Raw genomic sequence first — 14,674 nt, forward strand, 5'->3', positions numbered from 1 at the left:
GCCACCAGAATGGCAGAAGAGGTTGAGTGGAATCCTGAGTCCTGTTTTATGTTTTTCAAATAAGTCAAAATGGAAGGCAAGCGTGCTCCCTACCTTTACTACCTCTCTGCCCTCAAGTTTGATGGAAAATATGAAGAATAGGCAGGCATGGGTCCTGTAGGCATAGGCCTGACCGAGCAGGCAGCTGCTGTTGGCCTTCAGCATGGAGAGACCATCTTGGGAAGGCCATGGGGTCCATTTTAGGTTCTGATAAAAGCCAGCGGGGCTTAGAGGAAAATCGGCCTCATTTAAGGTTTCCAAGCACTGCCAGCTTGTCTCTACCTAGACTTCACTCGTGCAGCCAATCAGAGGCTGCTGTCCTAGCAAAGGAGGCATCCCTTCTGTAGGACAAATAAGCAATTAATTTAACCAATGAATAGATGTTATTTTGAAAATTACTATCTGGCAACCACCATAGTAAAAACTGATTCAGGCAAGAGTCATCAATGGATCCTAAAACTAGAGAGTTAAAATTTTATGAGAAACATGTTATTTACATAGTCTCAAAGTATTTACTTATACATTAGTTATTAAATATGAAAAGAAAGGTCTTATCTTTTTTTTTTTTAGAGAGGGAGGTGGGCAGAGAGAGAGAATCTTAAGCAGGTTCCACCCCCAGCACAGAGCCCAACATGGGGCTTGATCTCAAGATCCTGAGATCATGACCTGAGCTGAAACCATGAGTTGGAATCTTAACCAACTGAGCCACCCAGACGCCCCATGAAAAGTCATATCTTTATAGTGGAAAAACATGGCGGGCATTTAACTAATTATTTAAAGTTAACATCAACAACAATCATTGTATGCCTTTTTATGTTTTACGCCTGCCAGAAATACATAACCTCTCATCATGAGGACACATCAGGCAAACCTCAACTGGGGAATATTCTACAAAATAACTGGCCTGTACTCTTCTAAAAGGTTTATGTCATGAAAGACAAAGAAAGGTTGGGAGCTGTTCTAGACTGAAGGACACTTGAGAGAGTTAAGAAACATGACCACTGAATACAATGTGTGATTCTAAACTGCATCATGGACCAGAAGAAAAATAGCTATGAAGGATATTCTTGGGACAATTAGCAAAATTCGAAAATGACCTGAAGATTATATACTAGTATGCCGTATCAGTGTTATATTTCTTGATTTGCCAACTCTACTTTGTTTATCTAACAGAATGCCCCTGTTCTTAGGAAATACGTATTGAAGTACTGGAGGCAAAGGGATATGATGTCTACAACTCACTCTCAAATGCTTCACACACAAAAATGTGTGTGTGTGTGTGTGTGTGTGTGTGTGTGTGTGTGTTTAGGGAGAATGGTCAATTTAACAAGATGCTAACAACAGATGAATCTTGATAAAGGGCATGTGAAAGTTCTTTTTCCTATTTTTGGGTACAATTTTCTGTACATCAAAAGTATTGAAAATTAAAATTGTAAAAATGTATTATTTTGAGCATGTAACTGTGTGCCCGATGCTGTGCTCAGTGTGAGATATTCAAGGGAGCATAAGGCATGATCTTGATCCTTAGCCCAGGAGCTCACAGTCTGGGATGGACAGGACACAAAAGGAGACCAGCACATTCCAGCATGATAAAGAAAAGCTTTGAGAGCACAAGGAAGGAAGGTAGGCTAAGGGCAGACTGCCTGGGGAAGGGGGCCGGAGGAAGTAGACAGGAGGCCTCAAGCTGGGGGAACTAATTAAGTCTGGGGTGCCGGTGGGATATGCAAGCAGAGCTGAATGACAGATCTTGGGACATCGGGAAGATGCCCAGGCCTGCAGGCAGCAAGGGGAAGCCACCTGACTCCCGAAGACAGACAACAAGGCATTGATTAGCAGGTGCTGGGGGCCAGGCCAAAGTCCCCATAGCTCCTGAGGTAACAGAAGTAGTGCAGACATAAGCAAAATAACTTAAGACTGAAAGGTTGAACATAAGTGGGCTTACTGATGGCATAGGATGAACTTTGCGGTGCTGTATACTGAGTGTCCCAGAGTCATCAGCCTCCAGATTGATAAATATACGTCACCTGGATAAGGGCATGGCCCCAAATTAGTTAGGCTTGCTATTAATAGACTGTGAGGCAGGAAGAGAACGTCAAATGATCTTAAGAAACTAAAGAAGTGATTTTTTTGAGAACACAATGAGCTTGACCAGCAATAAGGGGAAGGTGGTACCCAATTAACACACAACAGGTTGTTAACAGAAAAAACCCTGAGAATAGTACTGGGTCTCAGAATAAAAGGAATCAGGGAGGCAGTACTGCTGTTTCAGAAGTTGGTGGGGGAATGGGAATTTCCACTCAATTACAAGATATAAGGGCTGGGATGAGAAAGAATATGAATATTCCTAGCAAGAACCTGGTGGGAGCTCATTTGTTTTCCGTTCTTTGAAAACTTTTATATTATGGAAAATTCACAAAAAATAATGAGAACAGCATTAGCTTAACCTGCATGAAATGGCTGCAGTGTGACCATTTTTTACCCAACCAAAGTGGCAATCTCATGGTTCAGATGAAAATGAACCCCCAATATACTCGTTGCCCAGGCTCAGCAATTATTTTGACACATGGTCAATTTCATCGCATCCAAAATTCCCACCCATTACCCTGCAAACGGACTGGTTTGAAACAAACTCTCCAGTGGGAGTTTTTGTTGTGCTTTTATTTTAATGAATTAATATCTAGAAAAGAGATCCAAATTATACATAGATATATGTATGTCTACATATAATGTTTTTAGTTAATTACTTTATTCTCTTAGTAAGTAATATATCCACATGGCTCAAGCTTCAAAAGGTACATCACTTTGTATACCTTAAATATACACAATTTTTGTCAATTACACTTCCATAAAGAAAAAAAAAAAGCCACAAAACAAAAGGACGAGTGAAAAGTTGCTTTCCGGGATCCCTGGGTGGCGCAGCGGTTTGGCGCCTGCCTTTGGCCCAGGGCGTGATCCTGGAGACCCGGGATCGAATCCCATGTCGGGCTCCCGGTGCATGGGGCCTGCTTCTCCCTCTGCCTGTGTCTCTGCCTCTCTCTCTCTGTGTGACTATCATAAATAAATAAAAAAATAAATAATAAGAAAAAAAGAAAAGTTGCTTTCCAAACACATCCTATCACCCAGCCAACAGCTGTCCCTCTCAGAGGCAACCTACATGAACAGTTTTTATGTATGCTTCTGGAGATGTTTTATGTATGCGTCAGCAAATAGACTGTGAACTATCCCCACGGATCTGTACCTTGCTTCTTCCACTTAATAAGAGAAACGTCCTCCTTTTTCCAGCTACCTAGCATTCCATTTTATGAACCATGATTCAACTGACTAATGCACTATGGACGGACTTTTAGGCTGCTTCCAAAATCTGTGACTGTTACAGACAATGCTGCAGTGGCTCCCCTTACACATCCATCTTGCACAAAAGCAAGTAAGTGTATCGGATAAGAAACTCCTCAAAACTGAATTGCTGGATGATAGGGAACACGCATTTGTACTTTTGATAGATACTGCCAAACTGCCCTCCATCAGCTAGGTGTTATTTTAACGCTCTCCTCACCCTCTTTTTTAAAAGATCTTATTCATGAGGCAGAGAGAGAGAGCGCAGGCAAGAGAGCACGAGCAGGGGTGGGGGGAGAGGGAGAAGCAGGTTCCCTGCGGGGAGCCTGACATGGGGCTCGATCTCAGAACCCCAAGATCATGAACTGAGCTGAAGGCAGAGGCTCAACCACTGGGCCACAGGAACACCCCTCTCCTTGCCCTTTTATCCTCCTGCTTTCCTTGCTGTGCTTCCCACTTCCTCCCAGGGCGCCACAGGAGAGGCTTTGCCATCTCAGACCCAGAAACGCCACTCTGCCCTCAGCTTCCTATGGGTCTCCCTCTGTACTCTCGGCCCCCAGCCTGTCCTTCCTCCCTCCTCCTTTCCCAGACACCTTCAGGAGTCTGCTGGCACCCCTTCTTCCTTCCGAGTCAGCCCCACAACCAGCCATCCAGCCATCTAGCTCTGACCCCTGGACTCACTCTCCCAGTGACCTTCTGCAGCACCTGCCCTGCCAATCTGCAGCCCTATGAAAATCCCACCATCCATTCCCTCCACCCCCCACTCCCAGGCTGCTAGCTATTGCTGGAGAAGGTCATGAAGTTGGCTCCGCTACAAAGCCAGCCGGCCAGCCTCTGCAGGGCCCCAAGGGCTGCGAGGCAGTCCTTTTATGTATCTGTATCAAATTTCTCTCCGTGATTGTTCCAAACGCTCTCCCTCTCCTCAGATCCCCTACCTGGCCCCCTCGGCCCAACCCTTCAGTAGAGGGCCGGCTCTGGATTTCAGTGATAGGATACAGGTCATTGGGCAGACACTACCCCACTTCTCCCTCTTTTCCTTGCCCTCCTCCAGTTTTCTGCCTTTTCCCCTATGCCTGCTTGTCCCCAACCCTTCAGCTTTATGGGGACCAGGGACTTCCTCCTTAAGGTTGCCTCTTCCGCCCGTGCCCTTGACGCTAGGTTCTCTCGCCGGACTCCGGCACTTGGCGCCAGGAGCCATCCTCTTTGCCTCTGGGAAAGCTCTCCCTTCCCGCTGGTGTTTCTCCTCTCACTCTAGAAACACTTCCCACAAATCCGTGTCACTATTCCACACTACCACCAAACTTTTGAAATGTAGGCATCTTTAAATTTACACAAGTAATTCATGCCTCCTGGCAGCACTTCCTCCTGTCAAGTCAGCCCCCAAATTTAACAGAAAAATCAGAAAATTATAAGCAAAAAGAAGAAAAGAGAAATCACATATATATCTTTCCAAGCTTTTTATATGCACATCTATACATTTATCTATATGCATTTTTTCTTACAAAAGTGGATCACAGTGTACATATTGTTTTGTCATCATAATATTTCAAACATCTCAGCTTTGCTACTTATTAGTTGTCTGACCCTGGATAAGTAAATTCACTTCCCTGAATCCATTTCCTCCTGTGTAAATGAGGACTATTATAGTAACTACCTCACAGGGCTGTTATAAGGATTAAATGAGATAAAAATATATAAAAACGCTTATCACAGTGCCTGAATTAATGCCAGCTATTATGATCTTCCCACGTCAATAAATATAGTTCCACATAATAATTCAATGAGCTCTGTCATTGTTGTGTCTAATAGGAGTGACGAAAGCACCGCAGTGAGTCACCAACATGCATTCATTTGGTATATGAGCAAGTATAGCTGTGGGATAAACTCCTAAAAGCGGAATTGCTCATTCAAAGGCTATGCGCATATGTAATTTTTGTAATTTTGATAGATGGTACCAAATTGTCCTCCATGAAGTGGGAGTAATCATGATTTCTCGAACTTAACTCTGATTGATGGATATTGAGTCTGTTTCAAATTTTTCACCGATACAAACTCAGACAGTGATGAACATTTTTAAAACCAAATCTTTGTATAGATCCATGATTATTTATTCAGGGCAGAGGAAAGAATGTAAGTAACGCACAGAGATGGAGGAACAAATGGCGTGCACAGGATACTGCTGGCATCAGTAACACAGAGAGGAGGATGACAAGAGGTGAGGTCAGAAAACAGTGGAACCAGATTATAAAGGACGGAGAATGCCATGGTCATTCATTTCATCAGTCATCAAGTATTTAGTGATGGTCTCCAACAGGCCATGTGCTGTTTTAGGCACTGTGTTCACTTAAACAAAACCAGAAAAAGATTCCTGCCCTGGAGGAGCTTACGTGCCAGCAAAGAGAGATAAACAATAAAGATAATGAGTAAACTACAGAAAATGTTAGAAGGTGGTAAGTCCTGGGGCGCCAGGGTGGCTTGGTCGGTTAAGCGTGTGCCTTTGGCTCAGGTCATGATCCCAGGGTCCTGGGATCGAGTCTTGTGTCCAGTTCCCTGCTTCTCCCTCTCCCTCATCTTGCTGCTCCCCCTACTTGTGCTCTATGTCAAAAAATAAATAAATAAAATCTTAAAAAAAAAAGAAGGTGATGAGTCCTATAGTAAAAAGAAAAAGTAGATCAGGCTGGAGGGATCAGGAGTGCTGGGAGTTGGGGGGGTAGTAACAATAATAATTAATATTAATATTTCTCACTACAGTATTAGAGTGGCCACACCACTACAGAGTTTGACCTTACTCACCACCATCTCTGCCACATCCACATACCACCATCAAGATACCTAATGATTCTGCTTGAATCAACTTACTTCTTCCCACTCAAAGTTATTTTAAAGGAAGCTTTATAATACCAGTATAAGTGGAAACACAGTATGGCATGCCACAAATGTCTACAAAGGGAGACTGGGAGATACCTAGGGTTGGCCTCTTCCTTTCCTTTCAGATGCCAGCTGGTAAATAAGAACAATCATAACAAGCACTTTTAAAATTGCATGCTTTGGATTTGCCAGGTAGCTCAGTGTATTGCAGACAGCAGAGAATTGTGGCTTCACAATAACTCTGTGCTATAGGTGTCACTATTGTCCCCAGGATGAAACTTGGATGCTGAGTAGCCCTCCCAAGTCTCAGCTTGCTCCTAAACAAATGGGGACAATAGTGGGGATAGAGGAGAGAAGGTCCCTGGCTTCTGCCCAGTCTTCATTGTGCTAGGGGGAGGTTGGAGAGGGGACAGGAAAGGGCCAGAGCTCCCAGCTACATCATCCCCTGACCACTGCCCCCTCAATTCCAACGACTGAGATTAGAACTAAATTGCTGCTTGAAAACACAAACAACCCTCCACAGGATTAACTTCATTGGTCACTTTAAATTTCCTGTGAAGAATATTAATCAGAATATCAACATTGATTTCAGACTTGTTAGTATGGGAGATTTGCTTTTTTATTCCAGTAATGGTCAGTATATGCTGTTATATGAGTTTCAGATGTACAATAGAGTGATCCAGCACTTCCATGCATCCAGGTGCTCCTTATCACAAGTGCCCTCCTTCATCCCCATCACTTCTTTCCCCCACCCCACCCACCCACTCCTCTCTGGGAACCACCAGTTTGTTCTCTAGAGTTAAGAGTCTGTTTCTTGGTTTGTCTCTTGTTTTCTTTGTTCATTTATTTTGCTTCTTAAATTCCACATCTGAGTGAAATCCTATGGTATTTGTCTTTCTCTGACTTATTTTTTTTTCTGACTTATTTCACTTAGCATTATACCCGCTAGATCCATCCATGTCGTTGCAAATGGCAAGGCTTCATTCTTTTTTTATAACTGAGTAATATTTCTGTGTGTGTTTATCCATTCATTTATCAATGGACACTTGGGTTGTTCCCATATCTTGGCTATTGTAAATAAAGCTGCTATAAACATAGCGGTGCATATATCCCTTTGAATTAGTGTTTTTTTATTTCTTTGGGTAAAGACCCAGTAGCGGAAGTATTGGATCATAGGCTAGCTCTATCTTTAATTTTTTGAGAACCTCTATACTGTTTTCCACAGTGGCTGCCTGAGTTTGCATCTCCACCAACAGTGTGTGAGGGTTCCTTTTTCTCCACATAGGATGAGGGTTTTGATTAGAAGAGGGAAGAAGATGAGCTTCTGGAGCATTGACCCTAGACCCTTCTGGAAGAGGGCAAACCTGGGCAGACACAAGTGGAGGGGAGGCTGGCACCGACAGCTGGGGAGATACGGGCAGCAGAAAGCAAGGTGGGAAGAAATGGAGACAGACTGTATCAACTTCAAATGTCTCTACTTCAAGTCCTTTGGGGAAACAAGCAGAGTACAAATACAATAAATAACACATTGGTAGAGACACTCTGCCTAGGTTCTCTTAACCTGCTTCATCTTTCAAAGCATACTCCTGTTATTCAAACTTCCTGAGGAGTGTGCTTCATTTCTAAAAAAAGCCATTTCGTTCATAGGAAACAATATGGGACTCTGAGCCATGCAATCGAAGAATTTGAACCAGAGATGTCTTTCCCTGGTTTCAGTTACCGTTGAATAATAATTCCACAAAGCCACACAGATGAATCCAGGCTCCTTGAAAGGCTTACAACCAAGAAAAGATGAGTATAAGGTGGTAACCCTGGAATGTGAGCATCAGTGCAATTCTTCAATATTTGATTTATAAAGGAGAGATGAACTCTTGTGCAGAATAAATATATTTTTAAATGGCTTAGAGAAAATTGGAGATGAAAGAAAAGTTTCTCATGGAAACAAAAAAGCTAGGAGCAGAAGGGGTCAATTATCTGGTGCAGAGCAGGTGTTGCTGGATGACCCCAAATAGCCCACAAATGTGATGTGTTAATGCAGGTCCTGTATCACAGAGGAAAATGTCATTAAATCTGTTTTGTGCAGATCAGACCATCTATCATTGGATAGAAATCTCTAGAGGCAAGCACACTACTCCTGATTTCACAATGTAGAAAAGGAGATATCAAAATCCTTTAGTCGACAGTCTGGTGAATGTGGCACCACATTTTCTAGTACATGAATGGCTTCCTTCCCCTTGCCCAGCATTTGAGGAGTGCCAGACAAGACCCAAACAACCCTGGCACTTACACTGGAGTTCCTATTTGCTAAAGTGAGATTAGCGAAGCCTGTTGCTTGGTAACATGTGCTCTATATAAACCTTTGAATCTTAGGCAAGGTGAAACAGACCAAGTACATCTAATGTGTTGTTTTATTTTTTAAAAAATTCCTTTCTTGTCGCCAAGATCCAAAGGCTGATACCATGTTTCATAGCTTTCCAGATAACCCGCAGCAGGACACTGGAAAACATTTATAAAGTCAGACTCTTCTCTTGCCAGTAAGTGAGGGAGGTTGGGAGGCCAATACACATTTACTACGTTACTGGGTGCTTAGCATGCCATAGTTTCTCTCTGAATATAATTTATTTATGAATTTATCTTGAAGTTAAATAAAAGAAGTAGGAAGTCATATGAAGATATTTCTAAGAATTTTAGAAAACTCTGGAGAAAGTCAGGTCAGTTTATTTTCTAAATCAAATGGGATTATCTTTTGAAGGATGTATGCCCTTTAGCTGATCATTTTAAACAGTAATGAATAATCATATTTGGCCAAATCACAAAACCCAAGATCTATAAGTAAATTCTTTGAAAACAAATATAATCCGGTTAATATTTTTAAATAAACATATTTAAATTACTCAGCCATTAGAAACGACAAATACCCACCATTTGCTTCAACGTGGATGGAACTGGAGGGTATTATGCTGAGTGAAGTAAGTCAATAGGAGAAGGACAAACAGTGTATGTTCTCATTCATTTGGGGAATATAAATAATAGTGAAAGGGAATATAAGGGAAGGGAGAAGAAATGTGTGGGAAATATCAGAAAGGAAGACAGAACATAAAGACTCCTAACTCTGGGAAACGAACTAGGGGTGGTGAAAGGGGAGGAGGGCGGGGGGTGGGGGTGAATGGGTGATGGGCACTGAGGGGGGCACTTGACGGGATGAGCACTGGGTGTTATTCTGTATGTTGGTAAATTGAACAGCAAATAAAAAATAAATTTATTATAAAAAAACCATATTTAAATAATTTCCTTATTTTCACTGATGGCTTTCCTATCTTAAGCAACTTTAACACAACAAATCCTTTAGAAAAGCAGGATCTCAAAATGAAAACACTGTTTAAATGAACCACACACATGAACTACTTACGTGAATATGCATTGCTGGTGGGAATATAAAATGGTGAAATCACTTTGGAAAACAGGCTGACAATTTCTTAATAAAGCTAAACATGCACTCGTCATTATAATATAGCAATTCTACTAGGTATTTACTCAAGAGATATTAAAATATACATCCATACAAAAGTTACAACACAAATATTCATAGTAGCTTTATTTGTAATGGCCTCCCCATTGGAAACAATTTAAGTGTGCATCAAAAGGTGAATGGACAAATTGTGCCTTATACATACAATGAAATATGATTTAGCAATAAAAATAATGAACTACTGATACAGGAAGCAGCATGGATGAATCTCAAGGACATTCTTTTTTTAATATTTTATTTATTTATTCATGAGAGATACAGAGAGAGGCAGAGACACAGGCAGAGAGAGAAGCAGGCCCCCTGCAGGGATCCCAACTCGGGACTCCATCCTGGGTCTCCAGGATCAGGCCCTGAGCTGAAGGCGGCACTAAACCGCTGAGCCACCCGGGGTTCCTCTCAAGGACATTCTAAGCAAAACCAGTGGACACAAAAGAGTACATATTATAAGATTATATATGTATATGAAATTTTATAAAAGAGAATCTAATCTATAGTGATAACGAAAAGGAGATCAGTGACAGCCTGAAGCCAGCAGTGGGGGTGGAGATTAACTACAAAGGGGCATTCTCTGTGGCAATGGAAGTGGTCTGTATCTTGAACATAAGCTTAAAATGGGTGCAATCTGTGATAAGCATGTAAATTATAACTCAATAAAGTATATTTTAAGAATTAGTGTAAATGGAAAACTTCAATATGTGAAGACTTTTTAAAATACTTTATGATTTAAAAATAAATTTTATTTGAGAGTGAGAGAGAGAGAGCACACACAAGCAGGGAGGGGCAGAGGGAGAGGGAGAAGCAGGTTCCCTGCTGAGAAGCCTGACGTGGGGCTCCATCCCAGGACCCTGAGATCATGACCTGAGCCAAAGGCAAATGCTTAATCAACTGAGCCACCCAGGTGCCCCAAAATATATTTTATGATTTTTAAAATCTCTATGCCTAATGTGGAGCTCAAACTCACACCACTAAGATCAAAAGTCACCGAACTAAGCCAGCCAGGTGCCCCCAGAAGCTAATTTAAAGTTACTTCTGCTTAGCAAGTACATGTATTAAACATCCTATGTAAACTATGCCCCAAAATGCAGTCCCTACAATGAAGAAACTACTCTCCTGAAAAAATGAAGCACACAGAACAAGGTGGGCGAGTGGGGTGGTGGCGGCAGTCTTGAGGACACAGAAATGCAGATCTTTGTGAAGACTCTGATGGGCAAGACGATCACCCTCAAGGTCGAGCCCTATGACATCATTAAGAATGTCACAGCCAAAATCCCAGACAAAGAGGCATCCCACCTGACCAGCAGCAGTGTGATTTTTGAAGGCAAACAGCTGGAGGACGGCCATACTCTCTCGGGTTACAATAGCCAGACAGAGTGCATTTGGTGCTTCGCCTGTGGGGTGGCATCATCAGGCCTGCCCTCCACCAGCTGGCTCAGAAATACAACTGCGACAAGGGGATCTGCCCCAAGAGTTATTCTTGTCTGCACCCCGGTGCTGTCAACTGTTGCCAAGAAAAAGTGAGGCCACACCAACAACCTGTGCCCCATGAAGGTCAAATAAGGCCCCTCTGCTGGCTGGTGTACTTTGCAGGGCAGCCTTCTGCCCAAGCGCCAAGACCCTGTGGCCTCAATAAAGCTTCCCTTCCACTAACCAAAACAAAAAACCAACCAACAAACAAAACAAGTATACAGGCACATATGCCTGGTAGAAGGCAATGGGCTGCTATATACAGTTTACCAGGATCTTTTAAATAGTGCCCACCATGTGGGAGGCATGGCAAAAGGGATAAAAGGCAAAGGATTCTTTAGGCTGGAAAGAAGACCCATGCATAGACTAGGTTGGTTAGGGGAACTGGGATTAGATAAAGGACAAGAAATGATATTCTACATCACCATGAACCCTGGCTTGTCATTGTCATCTTGTTAGGTGCCTCTTAATAGAGAGGCCAGTCAATCTGGATGCAGCTTGACCTCCCAAAACTGGAACCAATGGCTTGGAAAAACAGTAGAAAATGGTATAGGACAAGAGGTTCTTCACATTCCTTGGCCAGACTGCAGAGACTCTTCTGCCTTCCCCAACAGTATGAAAGCTCTTCCCATGCTCTTTTCAGTGCTTTATAAAAAGAGTTCTACTAAGATTTTAATAAATGCAGGAGACTGGATGAGGAACTGAACTGGAATATTTTATTTAGCTACGTAGCTTAGAAACTAAAAGATGGGGGCAGCCTGGGTGGCTCAGCGGTTTAGCGCTGCCTTCAGCCCAGGCCTGATCCTAGAGACCCGGGATTGAGTCCCACATCTGGCTCCCTGCATGGAGCCTGCTTCTCCCTCTGCCTGTGTCTCTGCCTCTTTCTCTCTGTGTGTCTCTCATGAATAAATAAATAAAAGTCTTTAAAAAAAGGAAACTAAAAGATGGGAAAATAGCTAATTGAGTATCTCTCATATATAATCTTATAGAATTCTGAGTACAGTCACACTGAATTGGGAAGTATTCTGAAATTACTTTTTAATTAGAGAAATCAAATACCAAATTTCTTAAGGAACTGATAACGATATGTGAGAAGAAATGTGTGGAGTGTTGTGGTCATTTCTGGGTACCACACTTGAAGGATATTGACAAACTGGAAAATGTTCAGAGGCCAATAGCTAGGATGAATAAGGTCTGGGAACCATCACATAAAGACTAGAGTGGAAACTTAGAGTAAAATGATGATTGCTGTTGCCAAATATCTGGTGATAGATACTTGGGTTGTTGTCACCTTTTGGCTGTTGTGAATAATCCTGCAAGGAATATTAGTATAAAGTATCTGAGTCCTGGTTTTCAAAGAGTGCAATTCTTGGATCATGTAATAATTCTATGTTTAATATTCTGAGGAACTGCCAAAATGTTTCCCACAGACATTGCTTTATTTTACATTCTAACCAGCAACGTACAAAGGTCCTCTATTTCTCCACGTCCTTACCGATGCTTGTTACTAGGAGATGGATTTTGTTTATTTTATGGCATTCCCTATGACAAATTAGGACCAAATGATGGAAAGTAGATTTTGGTTCAATATCAGGAAGCAAAAAAAAAATCAGTAAGCATTTTTGAATTAGTATTACTTCCTAATAGTTGAAAGGCCCTTTCACTATCCTTTAGTGAAAGTTTAAGTAGAAGTGAAGCGCCCAATAAGCGGTAAGGGAGTACTGATCCTCTCACCCTCTCCCTCATATAATTAATAATTGCCCATAGGTTTCTAAAAAATATTTATTTTAACTTCTATTATTTCTTGATTATACAAGTAACCAATATTCCATATGGAAAAATATGAAAATACAGACAAGCAAAGAGAAAAACAAATGAAAACAAAATCATCCATCTTCCCACCACCCAGAAACTTAAGCATTTGGCATACAGCCTTACAAACTTTTTTCTTTTATATATCTGTATAAAATATATACATATACTTTTTAAAAACAAAAATGAAATCCCATTAATCACACTGCTTTTTTACTTAACAATATAGTATAAACATCTTTCCATGTCAAGTGATATATGACCGTGTCATCATTCTTAATGGGTACACAGATTTCCATGGAACGAATGTACTCTTATTTGTTTAACCCAGTGTTTTCCAAAGGGTCTACATAACATACTCCCACAAGATGACCCTCAAAAACAAGAACTTAAGTTAAACAGTTTAAAAATGCTTCATACCATATCTCTTTTCTTGGGCTTTCACAATGTTTAAGAAATGATTTTAACTCATTTTCCTAAACTTACTTGACCATAGATTGCCCCCTCCCCCATGGCCTTCCCTTTCTTTCATTCTTCAGGACACTTATTCACATTTTATAAAACATCCTGAGAAATGATGGCTTAATTGATCTATTCATGTTAAATACTAGGGCTTTTGTTTTTTACATAGAACTTGCCATTTGAATCACTTTTAAGTATGCAATTCTATGGCATTGATTACACTCACAACATGTAACCATCCTCACTATCTAGTTCCAAAACCTTTTCATCATCCCAAGCAGAAGCGCTATATGAGCATTAAAGAATAACTCTCCATTCCCCTTCCGCCAGCCCCTGGTAACCTGTAATCCACTGTATGTCTCTATGAATTTGTCTATTTTAAGTATCTCATATAAGTGGAGTCATGCAATATTTGTCCTTTTGTGTCTGGCTTATTTCACTTAGCATACTGTTTCCAAGTTTCATCTATGTGGTAGTATGTACCAGAACATCATTCCTTTTTATAGATGAACAAATCCCATTGTATGTATAGAACACATTTTTATCCATTCGTCTGGTGATGGACACTTGGGTTGTTGCTACCGTTTGGCTATTGTAATTAATGCCACAAGGAACGCTAGCACACAAGTATCTATTTGAGGCCTAGTTTTCAAGGAATGGAACTGCTGGATCTTATGATAATTCTATGTTTAATATTTTGAGGAACTTCCCACAGTCACTGCATTATTTTATATTCCAACCAGCAATGTACAAGGGTCCTCTATTTCTCCACATCCTCACCAATACTTGTTATTATCTTTTTGATTCTAGCCAACCTAGTGGGTATGAAGTGATAGCTCTCTGTGGTTTTGATTTGCATTTCCCTGATGACTAAAGATGTGGAACATCTTTTCATGTGCTTATTGGCCATATGTATATCTTCTTTGGAGACATGCCTATTCATAAAGTCCTTTGCCCATATTTTAGTTGGGTTGTCTTTTTGTGGCTGAGTTATTTTTTTAAGGTTTTATTTATTTATTTATTCATGAGAGACACACAGAGAGAGAGGCAGAGACATAGGCAGAGGGAGAAGCAGACCCCATGCAGGAAGCCCAATGTGGGACTTGATCCCAGGACCCCAGGATAATGCCCTGAACTGAAGGCAGATGCTCAACCGCTGAGTCACCC

The 14,674-nt window shown here is 41.3% G+C and overlaps 1 protein-coding gene across 11 annotated transcripts in view; it reads right to left on the reverse strand.

The window, feature by feature from the left end:
* LOC144309022 (P2R1A-PPP2R2A-interacting phosphatase regulator 1-like) overlaps positions 1-14,674 on the reverse strand; it is an 82,547-nt gene that overhangs the window by 14,055 nt on the left and 53,818 nt on the right. The window contains exon 12 of one of the 11 annotated variants that reach the window (XM_077890056.1): positions 9,997-10,176. The exons of the other annotated variants lie outside the window; for them this stretch is intronic. Within the exon in view, the coding sequence (XP_077746182.1) occupies positions 10,012-10,176 (165 nt within the window). The 3' untranslated portion in view covers positions 9,997-10,011. Of the gene's footprint in view, positions 1-9,996; positions 10,177-14,674 lie in introns of those variants that run through there. 11 annotated transcript variants of the gene reach the window in all.

This window comes from Canis aureus, chromosome X (assembly GCF_053574225.1).
Source record: "Canis aureus isolate CA01 chromosome X, VMU_Caureus_v.1.0, whole genome shotgun sequence".
In the NCBI taxonomy this organism is placed as follows: Eukaryota; Metazoa; Chordata; class Mammalia; order Carnivora; family Canidae; genus Canis; species Canis aureus.